A 16,415-nucleotide genomic window follows, 5' to 3' on the forward strand; every position below is an offset into this window, starting at 1 on the left:
CAAGCACTGCCAACTGAGCTTTTTTCCCAGATCCTGGCTCCAAACCTATGATCTTAAGCCAATTGAGCCTTCAGCCTTCGGTTTCAGCCTCCATTTATAAACGAAGACCATCAACTTGGGAAAGTGGTGAGGGTCAAAAGATTTCGTTCGTGGTTTAAAGAACCGAGAGGATTTTTCATAGCGCCCGCAGGTCAGGCCCCGCCCTTCTCGCCCCCAGGGATGACGTCACCAGCCGAGTTATGTAGTGACGTCATCTCCGGGCCGCCTCTGCTCCAGCCCCTCTTCGGAAACGTCCGGCTCCTGGGACCGGTCTCCGGCTTTCGGTTAAATTTTTTTCCCTCCCATTCTCCCACCTAAAACTTTTGGCTCTTCCCGCCTTCCTTCAAACTAGCAATTTTCGGTTCTTCTCGCTTGCTCTGGGGCGAGCTCCTGAAAGTCATTTACTCTTTGAGTTAATTAATCGCCTTTTCAGCCCCACCCGTGCAGCTCATTCGCTAATTCCTATTCGCTCAGCTCGATTTATTTCAGCTACTTCCGCCTCTCGCCGCGCTCCCTTCACTGACTTCGGCTCTTTCCGGATTATCTCAAGTCCTCGGGGTTCTCCAATCCCGAAGCGCTTCGGCTATTTCCGGCTCACGGTGCCTTTTCTAGTCCCACCCCCACGACCACCCTTGGTTCTTTAGGTGGGTCTCCGATCCGCTTCACGTTCCTTCAGTGACCTAGATCATCCTTCGGCTCTTTCCGGCTTATTCCAGCCTCTCGGGTTTTTTTCAGCTGCATTCGGCTCTTTCCGTCTCTCCTCCGCCTCTCCCTTCCGCTTCGGTTCTTTCCGCCTTTTTTCGGGCAGGCTGTCTCTGCCCCTCTCCACGTGACGCTTCTTCGGCCTCTCAGTTACCCCCTCCCTCCACGCCCTTCCTCCAGCTTCAGCCTCTGTGCTCGTTCGGGCTGTGCCGCCATTTTGTGTGAATTCCTGACCGCGGCGGGGGCCCGGCAGCTGGGGCATCTAGGGCGGGCAGACAGTCGGCCCATCTCCGCAGCCCGTTTCCTCTTCTCCTTAAATTTTTTTTTTAACCATCCCCTTGCTCGCTCTCCTCTTTCCCCCTTCCCCTTCGCTTGCTCCGTTGCGCGCGACCCGCGCTAATTACACCCAACCACCCACCAGTGTCCGTGTCCCCCGGGTCTCCGGCCTCAGGGGCCCGTGTGTGTGTGTGTGTGTGCGTGTATCGGAAGGGGACCTCTCGCCCCGATGAGGGTCCCGTGCCCGTGAACGAGTGATCGCAGGGGCGGGCTGCGGAGAAAGGCGGCGGGTGGCCTCGCCGGGGCCTAGGCCGCGCGGCCTACGTAGAAGTCGGCTCAGAGGTGATTCCGAAGCCGAAAAAAAGCCTATATATATATATATAGAAAGAGATCGATATATGCCCAATTCCCATCAGGAGCCTCGGAGAGCTGAAGTGTGCCCCTCCCGCCACGCCCAAGCAGTCCTTTTTCGTGCATTAACATCCCCTCCCCCTCAAAGGAACGATGGAGGCCGCGCCCGGGACCCCCCCGCCGCCGCCATCAGAGTCATCGCCGCCGCCACCATCAACGCCTTCGCCTCCTCCGTGTTCCCCCGACGGCCGCGCGGCCACCCCGCACCTCCTCCACCACCGCCTCCCGCTCCCTGACGACAGGTCAGGCCCCCCGGCCTGAGCCGGGCAGCGTCCCCCGGGGGGGGGGGAGGAAGAGGAGGAGGAAGGGGACGGCCGCCATGTTGGGCCGGGCCGCGGAGGAGGAGGAGGAGGAGGAGGAAGGGCGGGGTCGGTGGGTGTCTCTAGCTCGCTCGCTCTTTCTCGCTTCGCTTTCTCTCCCGGCCTCATGCGTTGCCCCCCCTCGCGGCGTTCGCCCGCTCTCCCTCGCTCTCGCTCTGTCTTTTTTTGGGCGCCATGCTGAGGGGAAGGTGAGGAGGCGCCCCCTGGACCCCCCGCGCCCGCCGGTCTGTCCGTCCGTCCGCCCGCCCGGGTCACGGGCCGCCAAGGGAGTGGGCTTGCCGAGGCCCATCAGGCTCCTCGGTCGCCCCTGCGCCCGGAGCTGGCCGTCAGCGGCCTGTCGTCTGGCTTCGGGGAAGGCTTTGGGGGAGGGGCCCCCGGATTCTCTTGTTTTAGGGGGATCTGCAGTTTACAGCTCCTCTCTTAGGGGTTCGGAGTTGGGTGTCTTCCCAATCCCTGACAGTATCCTTTCTCCTGGGGGAGGTATATACCCTGCTCATTTTTGATAGGTACCCGAGTCTAACGGAGGCAGAAAGTGGGGGTTCGAATCAGCCTTCGCTCCATCCTTCTGTGGAGGGCTCCTTAGGATGGGGGCTCTTGTGCACTCTGAATTTTTTGGCGGGAGGTATTTTCTAGTTACTCCCTAGAAGGCAGGCAGGGAAGGGGTGCATCTCCAGCTTTTTAGGTGAAAGCTCCTGACCTTTTTTGTGAACCCCGCTTTTTTTCCTCAGGGTCCCCTCTTTTTGTAGGTAGGTGACATTGGTGGAGGATCCTTAAGTTTTTTTTTTTCCTCGGGGGTGTTGAAGATTGTTTGCTGTGCATAGGAGAGGAAGTTGGCCACTGTTTTCTTCTGGGCATGTCCCCTCTTTAAGAGTAAAATGGGGTGCTATTGCTCTTATGGGAGCAAAGGAGGTTCCCTTGTACTTTGGCAGGATGTGAACTATGGCACCCCATGTCCTTTATTAAGTGCGAAGTGGCTTCCCCCACGCCCTTCTCTGGCTGGTAATAATGGGGACGGCCCCGCGCGTTTTCAGGATGAGGTTTTGGGCCCTTTTGGCCCTCCTGGAGCATAAGGGTATGGGGTACAGGATTTGCTGACTCCTGGGGGCTGGAAGGAGTAGATTTGAAAATAGAAAGGTGGGTTTCAGTGGGCAGGAAAGCGAGTCTTGCAGGCAGTGGGGGCAGGGGTAGGGTGGAGAATTCGCTGGACAGATGGCTTGCAGCCGCCTGGGGAATCCCAGAGCACCCCTCCAGACAAGGGTCTCAGCCCTTTATCCCCACTCCCACGGCCTCTTTCGTTTCCCTTTCTCCTTCACAGACCCTTCTTTGCCTTTTAAAAGAAATGGCACCCACATTCAAAGACACAGGTGCAGCAGTTTGGTGAGCTTTTTACTTTTTTTTTTTTTCCTCGTTTTGTTCTAATTAAATGTATCGTCTTGGGAATCGCAGCCCTTCGCAGCCAGACTACAGTTCAAGGAAATAAACAGATTAGCGGAGGTCTGTTCGCTAAGCCCACGTTGGGCTTCCAGGCCCTCTCAGGGGCAGGTGCCTTACTCAAAGGTGCTTACGAGCTTTATCCGACCTCTAAGGAGTTCTCTTATGTCAGAAGTGTATGTCTTACAATGGGTTGGGATGGTAAGTAGCCTCTTTTATTGAGTAATTCAATTATCTCCCTCTTTTAGTCCCTTTCCTGCCTGCTTCCTCCTCGCCTTTAGACCAAAGTGATGCTTGAGAGTGGATTTATTATGTTCAAATCAGGATTCTAACCCTGTTGAGCCCTTTTAGACTTGCACATCCTTTCAGTGTTTACTTTTGAAAATTTGATGTACACAGTTTTCGTTCTTTTTTTTTTTTTTTAAAAAAGTGTTACTGTAACATGACAAAAATCCATGGAAAAGGCCCAGTATGTTTTCCGACCCTTGGTGACCCTCTTTCCAGATCCGTCCATTGCTTTGTCTGCAGCCTTCAGAGAAAGTGGCTGCTTCAAGTGTAGGGAACAAGCTTACTGATTTGGTTTATACTTTTATTCAAGTTAAAATCACATCCCGCTCCCCCCCCCTCCGAAAAAAGACCATTTCAAGCAGGTCCTTATTTTACTGGAATGTTTCTTATGGTGATAGACATTTAAATTGAGCAAGTCATTTGTAAAGTACTGTCTAAGCACAAAATGTATCTGTAAACTGTGTCAAACCCTGATCTCTCCTGTCTCCACCGCTCTTTGTTGGAAAGCACATGCCTGACTGTGAAAAGTTGATGTAAAACGTGTTACACGCCCAGTCATGTTGGAGAGAACACCTCCCATCCTCAGTGCCCCCTCATCTTACACATACAAGTTAAAAAGAAACATGGACAACAAAAACAGCAGCAATGACTTGCAGGACCTAACACTGTCCTTCTAATGTGTTTTACAAGCATAAGTTCTTCTGTTAAAAGACAAAAACACGTTGAAATGCCATTGTCCCCTGGCCCACTTTTGGTCCCTGATGTACTTTGTTAGGGAAGTCGTTCTCACACATATGCCTAGTCCCTTCCAAAGGAACCTGTTTCCCTCTTTGCATCCTCAGGAGAAAAAGAGGCCCACCCGCCCTTGAGCATGGAAACTGCAGTTTGTCAGGCCTCTCGTTTTATTCCTTTTAATATATTCACAGTTACCTGCCATGCAATGGTGGCCTAATGTAAAATCAGTTATTCAAGGAAGAAGTTTCCATAACATATTACTGCACAAAATGTCTAAAGCACGAACTCAATACACAGTCCAGTGTGCTGGGTCAGCTGAACATTTGAAAGTTCCCATCTTGTGTAAAATTCCTCCTCTAGGAGCTCAGAACAGAAACTGGATTGCCAACTGATAACCTTTCCATTCCACATGTTTAGGGTGTGGAAATTGCAAAAGGATGTTTAAACTTTAAAATGTTAGAAGGAAATGGGATTCCTTTTGGAAATGAAAATTTTAGCAGTCATTTTGCTGAACTTGAAGATGTTTTCTCAACACATTTTAAAGCGCTTTTAGGCACAGCCATACAAGGGTTTGTTGTTTTTGATTTGTTTGCAGAGGAGTCCCTGATATTAAGTCAATTGCGTTTAGGTAGTCCTTATTTTTGGAATGTCACAGTAGTACCTTTTTTTTCCTCCCCAAACTGATGTACCAGTATTAGTTAATAATGAAATTAATGGATGTTGCAAAAGCAAAAGGGTGTCACTTGGAATCCCTGATTTTAACAGCAAAGCTTTAATACTTTGTAACCTTGGAAGTTTTTGTTTTCTCTGGATGAAAAGTATAATTTGAAAGCAAGTCAAAAATCTCCCAGTAAGAGTACAATGGGCTTTGACCATGACAGCGTAGCTGCTTCAAGTCAGAGCTACCCCCACCCCCATTCTCCAGTTTATTCCTCCAAAGATAGAGAGATTGGTTCTGTATAAGGGCTTTCTAACTCCTAGTCTGTCTTCTAGGGCTTTCCTTCATTTAGATTGATTTTGATTCTTGGCAGAATATTTTGAAAGTAAAGTTAGCTCTTTTAGAAAATCGTCCATGTGGTTTTTACCTTAGTCAGAGAGACCCAAGAGGAAATTGTTTGGGAAGGCAGGCTACCCTTACTTCCCTGCCTGGCAAGTTAGAGGTGAATGAATGTGTGGCTCTTGAATTTGATTGTTTGCATATAGCCAAACTCTAGGATAGGTTCCTAGGCCCTGGCATTGCCCCCCTCCCCCACCCATTGCTGTTCAGTCTTTTACCTTCCCTGTGTACCGTCTCGTGTCTCAGAAGCACCTTCTTCATTGTTCTGTGGCTGAGGTGTCCCTAGAAACGTTTTTCATGGAGGTGAGGATTAGGGATTCCATTTCCAGTGAATACCTCTGTTGAAAGCGACTAATTAAACTGTCTCCAGATCTCTGTGGATAGTTTTAAGTTAGTCCAAATTTAGGGAACCTATATGTGGTCTGTATGGATGGAAACTTCTAGTAGTACCAGAGTGACTGGTTCTGCCCTGCTGTGGAATCTTTAGTGATGTGGCTTGAGTTGTACCTCACCACTGCTGGGGTGCACAGCCAGGATGGGAGGAAAACAGGAAGGTTTCAGCATTCTGGCAGTTGTTACTTGCTGAGTGCTTTGAGGACCTGGAGGAACAGCCCGCTCATTGGCAAGAGGTAATGAAGGAAATGGTCTGGAGTCAGTTACATAATTAAGGCCTCATAGGCTGTGGCAAGTTGCCTGTTTGGATAAGTAAAGGCAAAAATGAACTTGCCCAGAGGGAGCCAAACATTCCAGCTCTGGCTTTCTTAGTTTGGATGCCTCGTCTGCTGCAAAGCTCTGTTGCATTTGTGAGTGCTCTGGACACACTGTAGACACAGTGCAGCGTTCGTGTTGTGACAGTGCTGTGTGGAAGGTGGGGTGATTTCACAGTCAATTTCAGGCACATTGCCCATTGAGGTGATTCTTGAGCTGCTCTGACAAATGAAGAGATGGCCTCTTGGTTGGTGCTAGTTACAGCCACATCATCATAGAGATAATTTTTCATTAGGTTGTAGACTGCTAGGAGTAGCTTGTTTCTCCTGGCCAGATTGCTCCCCCAACAGAGTCCCTTACTGTTTTCCTTGCTTCGGCTCTGTTGATTGGTGACTCAGCTCCCTGTTTGTCAGGCAAGTGATGACACAGCTGAACACTGGAGGTGGCAACAGGATGTGAAGGAAGAGAGCGGGTATTTGGAAACAGCTCTTACTGTTCAGGGCTGGTGCCTTCTAGCACCAGTGCTCACTTCTTGGTCACTACAGTCCAGTGGGCACTGCAGAGCACCCACATGGTGGCTGCGGCACAGTGCCTCTTTCCTTATGTAGGAAGAAATTCTAAATAGAACTCAGTCCGGTGTGTAAGTAAGAGCTGAGTGTGTGTGACAGAGAAATTCACTTGTCCTGTACCTTTCAGATTCTGGGCAGCTTTCTTTCTTTCTTTTTCTTTTTTTTTTTTTGGTTTTTCGAGACAGGATTTCTCTGTGGTTTTGGAGCCTTTCCTGGAACTAGCTCTTGTAGACCAGGCTGGTCTCTAACTCACAGAGATTCACCTGCCTCTGCCTCCCAAGTGCTGGGATTAAAGGCGTGCGCCACCACCGCCCAGCATTGGGCAGCTTTCTTAATCGAAAGGCTGGTGAGGACTAAAGTTGATGGAAGCCATCTTGTGGCACTTCTTATTGCACAGTGCTTGTTCTAGATGCTAAAATGTCCTGCTGTCTTGAGCCAGTGCCTGCTGTGCTGGCATGTATTTGCCTTCGCAATTAAGAGTGGAGTGAGTCAGCATCCCAGCTAAGCTGGGGATTCAAAGCCAACCGTCACTCTTCAACCCACCTTCTTGCTCTACTTCAGCCAACCTCTCCTGGTCTGAGTCTCTGAGGGCCAGGTGTGCTGGATTCCAGGATCTGCCACCTCTTGTAATTTGGCTGTTTATTCAGCAGCAAGGCTTGTCCTGCATTTTGCTTGGAACAGAAATGTTTCATTGTTGTGTTTTGTTTTCGGTACTAGGGGAGGAAACCAAGGCCCTGCACCGCTAGATGGTTGCTCTACTACAGAGCTGTATCCCTAACCCTTGGTTGTTGTTTTCGTTTGTGAGACAAGCTCTCACAGTTTAGTACATACTAGTCTTCAACTCTTTCTTAGAGTGATGCTCTTTCTTAGACTTCAGAATGCAGGGATCATGCAGGTCAGTGGTGGCACACACCTTTAATCCCAGCACTTGGGAGGCAGAGACAGGCGGTTGGATGAATCTCTGTGAGTTCAAGGCCAGCCTGGTGTACTGAGTAAGTTCCCGACAGGCTCCAAAGCTACAGAGAAACTGTCTCGAAAAACCAAGGGGAAAAAAGAATGCTGGAATCACAAATGTAACCAACATGTCTGACTAGCCCCTAGTATTTGTTGTTTTGGCTGGTTTAACAAGAGAGGTTCTCACACAGTAGCTCTTCCTGGCATAGAACACTGGCTATCTTACCATGCTGAGTCCCCTGTATGACAGTCCTTCTGCCGCTGCCTTTTAAGTGTTTGGATTGCAGGTGTGTTCCTCTGTGCCCTTTGACTTGAGGCTGGCTCTCAGTAGCATAACTGTACCTTTATAAGTTGAAAGGTCAAAGGGTAACCTTCAAGGCCTGCTGCAGTCTTCCTGGTCTTCCTACACTAGCTATTTAACCTTTGCTGGAAAATCAACAAAAAAAGATTTAATCATGAAAAGTGCTAGAGGCTGTATGTGACAGGTGCTGTCTCTCCCCACTGTGCTGTCCTGAGTCTGCTACATTGCTCTTCTCTCTCACTTTTAGATTAGTTTTATTTTAGTTTGTGTGTGTTGGCATGTTTACATTAGTGCAGGTGTCCTCATAGGCAATAGATTCCCTGGAACTAGAGTTACACCTACTTGGGGACTGGCAACTGCTTAGGTCCTGTAGACGAGTATTTAGTGCTCTTAACAACTCAGCCATCTCTTTAGTCCTCTTTCTTTTTTGATATGGAGTCTGATTCTATAGTTCAGGCTGGCCTTAAACTTGAAGCAGTCCTTCTGCCTCAACTTCCCAAGTGCAGTGATATAGTACTTTTTTTGTTGTTTTGAGACAGGTTCTAAACTCGCTACATAGATCAGGTTGGCCTCAAACTCACAGAGATCTGTTTGCCTTAGCCTCCCAAGATTGGGACTAAAGACAAGTACCACCATACTTAGACCGCTACAGTACTTTTCACACTGTAGCGTGTGGTCTTTAGTGGGCTATGAAGTCCATTTATTGATGTGTCTTCATACTAGGCAAACATGAGAAGAGGGTAGAAATGTAGATAAGTGAAACTTCCTTTATATCTTTACACAAAATGTAAAAGGAGATGAGACATAGGTCAAGGGCAGAAAGTTTGACCCTGACATGATGATCAGGCCTACAGTTCCAGCTTCCTGGGAGACTTAAGGCAAGAGGATCACAAAGCCTGCCTTAGCTAAGCTCGCTGAAGCTCGTTAGCAAGACCCTGTCAAGATAGAAGTTAAAAACGGAACTGGCTGGCGATGTGGTCAGTGGTATTTTGCATGTACAAAAACCTGGGTTCCATTCCTGGCCCCAGTACTACAAAAAAGAAATTGAAAAGAAAGAAAATTAAAATTGAAAGCTGTTCATCTAGTATAGGACTTTGTCCCTTTCCCTTGTCCTGAGTCACTTTTTATAGGCCGAGTTTATCAGCATAGCCATGCTCATCTGTATTATCCTCAGTAGCAAATGGAAGAGCTGAGAAATTGAGACAGCACCATGTGGCATGCAAAAAGCTGACAGTGTACACTCTGGGCCCGTGACCAGGCTTGTTGGCCTTTGCACACAGTGGCCATAGTATGCTTATGTGGGGGTGGACGGGGAGTATAAAGTTGGCGAATACTGCCAGGCTCTCAGTTCATAGAGGTTCCATCATCCTTGTGTTCCATGCTTGGGCATGTAGGCTCAAGCTTTTTAGCTGCAAAGTGGATGGGTGAATTTTTCCTTTTTGAGGTACTGGGAATGAACCAAGAATGTTCTAGATAAAGTGCTGTACCACCACCCCTCATGTCTGGGATTTTCATTCATGAGAAGTAACAAAAGTCTTCCTGAGGCCCAGCTCTGGATGTAATCACAGCTAATCCATCCTTCTGTGACCTAACCCTAGGCAGTTGGGACCAGACTCTAGAGTTTCTTGACTAAATGTTTACTGCGGGTGGCTTGGATAATTGCCCTCCTCATTTTCCTAACAGACAGCTGGGGCTTAGTTTTTCTTAGCATGTCACCATACAGAGCACCAGCAGACGCTATATGCAGATAATTGCAGCTCTTCAGAAGTTCTTAATGTGTGTGTGTTTTAAGATTTATGTCATGTATGAATGTTTTGGGAATATGTGTATGCCTGATGCTCAAAAAGGGCATCAAAATTATTGGAAGTATGAGTTTAAGGTCAGCCTGTTCTATAAAGTAAGTTCTAGAACAGTCAGAGCTACACAGAGAAACCTTCTTAACCCCCAAAACAAACAAACAACAAAAAGCCCTAACTCAGTGGTTAAGAGCACGTGTCCAGAGAACCTGAGTTCCTTTCTCAGAACCCACAGGTACATATACATACATAAATAAAAATCTTTTTTTTTTTTGTTTTTCTTTTTTGGGTTTTTCGAAAAAGGGCTTCTTTGTGCAACAGCCCTGACTGTCCTGGAACTCACTTTGTAGATCAGGCTGACCTTGAACTCACAGATGTTCACCTGCCTCTGCCTTCCAGGTGCTGGGATGAAAAGCATGAACCACCACTGCCTGGCTCATAAATAAAAAAAATTTTTTTTTTTTTTTGGTTTTTCGAGACAGGGTTTCTCTGTGGCTTTAGAGCCTGTCCTGGAACTAGCTCTGTAGACCAGGCTGGTCTCGAACTCACAGAGATCCGCCTGCCTCTGCCTCCCAAGTTTTTTTTTTTTTTTTTTTTTTTAAAGATACTGTGTGGCGCCGGGCGGTGGTGGCGCACGCCTTTAATCCCAGCACTTGGGAGGCAGAGGCAGGCGGATCTCTGTGAGTTCAAGACCAGCCTGGTCTACAAGAGCTAGTTCCAGGACAGGCTCCAAAACCACAGAGAAACCCTGTCTCTGTCTCGAAAAACCAAAAAAAAAAAAAAAGATACTATGCGGTATGGTACTGTCTTTAATCTCAAGCACTCTGGAGGCAGAGGCAGGCAGATCTCTGAGTTTGAGACCAACCTGGTCTATAGAGTGAGTTCCAGGACAGCCAAGGCTATACAGAGAAACCCTGTCTCAAAAAACCAAAATAATAAATAAATTATAAATAAATAAAAAGGTCATACAAACGTAGGGAATATAGTTCCATGCTATGCTAAAAGCATGCACAAGGCTCTATTGGTTGGCAGTGTTAATTTCTCTAAAAAATTATAAGGTGGAATCTTTCTTCAGATTAGACATTTCTCTCCTGAGTAAGAGAAATGCTTTCAAACCATACAAACTCATCAACTGGTACCCCCTGGCCAGCAAAGGGTGGGATAGTCATCTTCTGGAAGAGCCATGTGTCCTGGCTGTTTGCCAACTGGTAGAAGTCAAGACAGTAACTACTCCCACAAAGGAAATGGCAACTTTGTGTCTGGGAGGTTCCTCTGGGCTTGCTTTCTTAGGCAGTAGATTTGAGCTTCTGCTAAGAGTTTTGTGCTTGAATGAACCGCAAGGTGGGGGCTGCAGTTTGTGAATACAAGTGTGCATTTCCTTAGGGCACTTTTGAAAATTTCCTCTTTTGGGTTTGCCTTGCTTGCTTACCCGGCTTCCCCATCCCAAGACAATGTCTTACTCTGTAGTCAAGCTGTCCTGATCTGATGGAGGGTCTCCTTCCACCTTGACCTGGGTTCTGACAGCTTATATTATCAGAGGCAAGAGCTTTTACTGGCTAAACCATCTCACTGGCCCTCCTCCCTCATTTTGACATTTCTTGGAACTCTGTCATTTTATCCATTTCATATACATATTGCTTAATATACATATTGTCTGTTTAATAAATTATTCCTGTACAGATGATTTCTGGCTATCTTAAGGCTAGAGATTAAGAGCTAGGCTTTGGGATCAGAGTCCTGATTTCTATTTCTAGTTCTGCTTTTTGTTGTTATCCTATAGGCAGATTTCTTTCCATTTCTTAGCCTCAGTTTGCTTGTCTATAAAATGGAGATGTGATGAAGCACTTGGTAACAAGAGGAGACAAGGGTGAGTTCAGCGTGGAGCTGTAGATGTTAGTAGTGAGCAGTGCAGACTGCCTTCTTGTTGCCCAGGACCCCAGGATACAGGAAGTTGGGCAGAGGTGTCGCCCAGCCCTTGCCTTGTTTCTTCCTATCTTTTCTTTCTCTGTAGCTTTGGAACCTGTCCTGGAACTTTGTAGACCAGGTGACCAGGCTGGCCTCAAACTCCAAAACCTCCACCTGCTTCTGCCACCCGAGTGCTGGTATTAAAGGAGTGTGCTACCATGCCTGGCTAAGGATATATATTTATGTGTGTGTGTCTGTGTGTGTGTGTGTTGGAAACCTCCATTATTCTTAGCAAAATTAGCAGTTAGCCATCGAGTGCCTGAAATACCCAGTCCTGGTTGAGCCCTTTGGACGTCTCTTGTGTGGCATGCTGTAGGTTCAGATCCATGCACCGACATTGGGTGGCCTCTCTTCCTCTGAATGGTTTGTGCCAGTGGCTCATCTGGTTGTCACAAGGCAGGCATGTTACCATGGAGATGGCATGACATCACAGAGCGGGTTATGATTGTGCCTGCAGATGCCAAGGGGAGGGCAATAGAGCTCACTTGCTCTTGGTTTCTGGTTGATGAACTGGGTAGTAAGGACACTGACAAACGTGTGAGGTGCAGAGGCTTAATTCAGGGCTTCCCTAGCTCTGCAAAGCCTTCAGTGCTGTTGTTCCCCTTGGCTGCTGTACCACTTCCTAGATCAAGGAAGGGAAGGTCATGGGTGGGGAAGGTAGGCTTCTTTAGGTATGAGCCCAGGCCAGCCTTCTAAAGGAGAGGCTCTGTGCCTTGGTTCCTAGTGATCGACCTGTCCTACAGGGCCAGGCCAGGATCCTTGACTTTTGCACTTAGGCCGGTTGTTAAGCATTTGAAGAGGCAGTGTCTACTTAAATTTTTGTGTTTTTTGTCCCTAGTTAATGGGTCATTAAGAGCCTACCTAGGCAATTTGTTGAGAGTCCGGTCAGTTAATGATCATAACCCTGACCTTCACATTAACCTAGCAGCCTCATGAGCTTCAGGTAATAGCCACTGTTCCATGAGTTTCCACTTCTATTTTGTGGTGTATGTCGTCCTCCCTGCTCCCCAGTGTAAACCAGATCCATGAGCTCCTGGCTTCTTTGAACTTGGTTCAGTACTCTTTATATGTAGAGTTTATATGTAGAGAGCTATGAGCTTCCTGTCCTGTGGGGTTTTGTCTTCCTAACAAGCTTGATTGCTCCCACTGTCTTTGTCAGCTCTGCCTGTCTTTTTTCTCTTTGTCAGACATTTTGAGGCTTTGTGGTCCCACGTAGATTAGTTGAAGAAATGGAGATAGTTTTGTCAGCAGGATTGGTTGAGAGAGGATGGCCACAGTGAAATGGTCATTTGTTGGTGGGCAGTCAGCAGTGTCACCCAAAGAAGTGGCTGTCTCTCTCACCCATGCCTGTTCCCCAGTCACATGCCAACTCCTTCAGGCTTCTCCATGTTGTGTACTCCGGCACTACTATTCTAATTCTTTGGGTTCTGGTTTTTGAGACGGTCTTGTGAAGCCCAGGTTGGCCTCAAAGTTGCTCTGTAGCTAAGGATAACTTTGAGCTCCTGATGCTGCTGTCTCATCTGGTGTACTAGCTCCTGTTTGGACAAATGTAGCTTCTACGTTGTTGCTTACTGTATGAATGCTCCTTATGCAGGGCTTTGTCTGTTGTCTTCCACCCTAGAAATCCGTATAAGGCTATACCATTGTCCAGAAAAGAGCCCATTCTAGGGAAGAGGCAGAGCTGGTTGTGTATCACTTGGTCTGCAGGAAGAAGCATCTTGCCCCATTCCTGAGCCTGCTTGGGAACACCAGATCTCCTTACTGAATATTTTTGGGAAGCCCATGCTGTATGAGTCTGCAAGCTAAAGACTCTGGGGAATTAAACCCTGGAAGTGTTGTGTTGCTTAGACTGGGCATCTAGGTGTATTCTTTGACCAAAGAGGAGCTGCAGTGAACTCCAAAAATGGAAACTTGAATGCCTTGGAAGCTTTGTTCAGGAGATTGGAGGCAAAGCTGCAAGAAGCGAAGTGCTGTCTGTCCTCTTTCAGTTTTATCTGCTGGCCAGGCAGTCTCCTGGGATGACTGGTTCTTATCAGTCTAGGGGGCCTGGGAGTGGCTCTGGCTGCAGGCTGGTAAACTGCTAGAGGCCAGGGAGAAAGGCAATCTTTGCAGCGCAGCAGCGGTAGCCTTTTCCCCCTGAGCACCTGTCTCTAGAGGGCTTGGCAGTCTAGATTGACACTATTAGTGCAGTGGGGCTTCCCCCACTTTTCTTGGGGGATTATGTCACAGTCTATTAAGCGTGCTCCCTCGGTGTTTAATCCCACTCTGACATGGATTTTTCTGGCAGCCTGTTAATAGTGCCATTTCATAAACCTGCCACCTGTATTCTGTCCATGGCCCGTGGGATATCCGCCCTCTCCCAGTGGGCTTTCTTCCTTTCTGTGAATAGTCTGCAGGAAGTAGTCAGACATGATACACCTCTTAGCTGGGGAGGCATCTGCAGCATGACGGTGGCAGAAATCATACGGGTCAGTAGATACAGTGACCAAGCTAGTGTCACCTTCCCAGTCCCTGCCTCAGCCCCTGAGTGGGGTTACAGGCGCAGATTGCCATGCCTGGCTATATTTCAAAAAAATCTATTCTTAAGTGTCTCTCCATCTAGGTAAACAAAGTTTCAAACATGTGTCAGCCCATTTTGTAGAAACTTGTGCATGTAGCTCTTGCTGAGCTCAGATTTGCCTGGACCTATTAGCAACACTATTGGTGAGAATTTTGGGCTGAAGTCTTTGTAGGGTGGGGAAGCTTCTGGAAGGAAAGCTGTATGATTCTTTTTGTTTTTTTTTTTGTTTTTTGTTTTGTTTTGTCTTTTGAGACAGAGTTTCTCTGTAGCTTTGGAGCCTGTCCTAGAACTCGCTCTGTACACTAGACTGGCCTCGAACCCACAGAGATCTGCCTGTCTCTGCCTCCCGAATGCTGGGATTAAAGGCATGCATCACCACCACCTGGCTTGTATGATTCTTGATGACAGTTAAGGCTCATGAGTTCCTAGGATAATCTTGTCACATGTTCTCAGGGTGTTAGAAGTGGGGCACTGTCATCAGAGCTAGCTGTAGCTTGGAGACAGGGTGGAAGCCTCATCTGACCTTGGGCAAGATTTCCACCTGCACAGCCCTGTGCCTAGTGACCTATCCAAGACTGCCAGATGGATTGAATTTCATGTGATTCCTGCTGTTTTTGTACAAGGAAAGGAGGTAGTTGGGAACCCATTCCCAGACACCATTAGCTTTTCTAATTCCACAGGGATTCTGAGCCTGCCTGGCTCCAGCCTGCCCCTAGGCTCTCCCTGCTCCTCCCTCTTTCTCTGAGGTGTGGCCCTACCCCACCCACGGTATTCCCATCAGAGATATTAGGTGGGTTTGCTTCCAGCACTGCAAGCTAGTGACCACGCCACACAGAGTGAACACCTTTTTCTTTGAGATAAAACCAGTTTTCCTAGTCAGGTGTACTCATTGCCACAGGTTCTGAGCTGCACCTGCAGAGCGCCTCACTTGACAGGAATTCTGCTCTGCCCTGCCCCAGAGTTGTCTGTGTCTTCTGGTGCAGCAGAGCTGCTTGGGTGGGAAGCCTCTGAGGTACACAAGGCCTCTCTCCCCACTGTGGTCACCTTTGATAAAGCATTAGGAACCTGTGCCTTGCTGTCTGAGTGCTGTCCTTGACCTTCACTTTGTGTGTCATAGGGGCTAGGCCTCTTGGGTTTGAGCCAGGCCTGGATCCTTTGAATTGGGCTCTAGATTAATTAGAGAAGCGCCTCTTGAAGCTGTGGAAGGGCTGTGGAGAGCTGGGGAAAGAGGCTGTTGTTTCCCTTTGAGCCCCTTATAACGCTCAAGGCTTCTAAGTGGTTATTACCTCCTTCTGTAAAGCCTCTTTGGGGGTTGTTACCTATTCCCTTGTTTTGGTTAGCTTTTTCCAGGCCTGTTGCATTTTTAAAAAATTATTTTTTGATGTGGTGTGGGATAGACCCGAGAGTGTGCATGCTAGGCAGGTAGCCCAGGTTGACTTTTATCCTGCAGTCCTCCAGTTTTAGCTTCAATTCTCTTTTTTTTTTTTTTTTTTTTTTTTTTGGTTTTTCGAGACAGGGTTTCTCTGTGGCTTTGGAGCCTGTCCTGGAACTAGCTCTGTAGACCAGGCTGGTCTCGAACTCACAGAGATCCGCCTGCCTCTGCCTCCCGAGTGCTGGGATTAAAGGCGTGCGCCACCATCGCCCGGCTAGCTTCACTTCTTTTACTCTTGCCGCTATTATCATATAATCTCTGACTCTTATTAGTTGCAGTGTATGGGACTTTTATGCCCATTCAAAGACTTTTCTGTTGTCATTTATGAGGAACATAGGTAGCTATAAAATAATTTTTGTTTGTTTTGTTGTTTGCCTTATTTGTGTGTGTGTGTGTGTGTGTGAGAGAGAGAGAGAGAGAGAGAGAGAGAGAGAGAGAGAGAGAGCGCACTACAGACAGACAGGGTTTCTCTATGTAATCCCTGTGCTGGCTGCCCTGGAACTCACTCTGTATGTAGACAAGGGTGGCCTCGGATTCACAGAGATGTGCTTACCTCTGCCTTCCCAGTGCTAAGATTAAAGGCATGGGCCACCACTGCTCAATTGTTGTTTGCCTTTTGACAGAGGGTCTCTGTAGCTCTGACTGTCTTAGAATTCACCATGCAGACTAGGCTGTCCTGGATCTTACACAAATCTCCCTCTCTCTGCCTCCTGAGTACTGGGATGTTTGTGTGCTACCATACAGGGCTGAGAGCTTTTACAATTTTTCAGGGTCTTACTGAGTGCTTTTACTGGCCTGGTACTATGTAACCTGGTTTCAAACTCAAAGAGATCAGCTTGCCTCTGTCTGCCATGACACCCAGTTAAGTTTA

The 16,415-nt window shown here is 47.7% G+C and overlaps 1 protein-coding gene across 1 annotated transcript in view; it reads left to right on the plus strand.

The window, feature by feature from the left end:
• The first annotated feature begins 282 nt into the window (after positions 1 to 282).
• The window catches only part of Zc3h4 (zinc finger CCCH-type containing 4), a 42,735-nt gene continuing 26,602 nt past the window's right edge, over positions 283 to 16,415 (plus strand). The window contains exons 1-2 of the mRNA XM_057762210.1: positions 283 to 323; positions 1,517 to 1,670. Of these exons, the coding sequence (XP_057618193.1) occupies positions 1,522 to 1,670 (149 nt within the window). The 5' untranslated portion in view covers positions 283 to 323; positions 1,517 to 1,521. The remainder of the gene's footprint in view (positions 324 to 1,516; positions 1,671 to 16,415) is intronic.

Source organism: Chionomys nivalis, chromosome 2 (assembly GCF_950005125.1).
Source record: "Chionomys nivalis chromosome 2, mChiNiv1.1, whole genome shotgun sequence".
NCBI lineage: Eukaryota > Metazoa > Chordata > Mammalia > Rodentia > Cricetidae > Chionomys > Chionomys nivalis.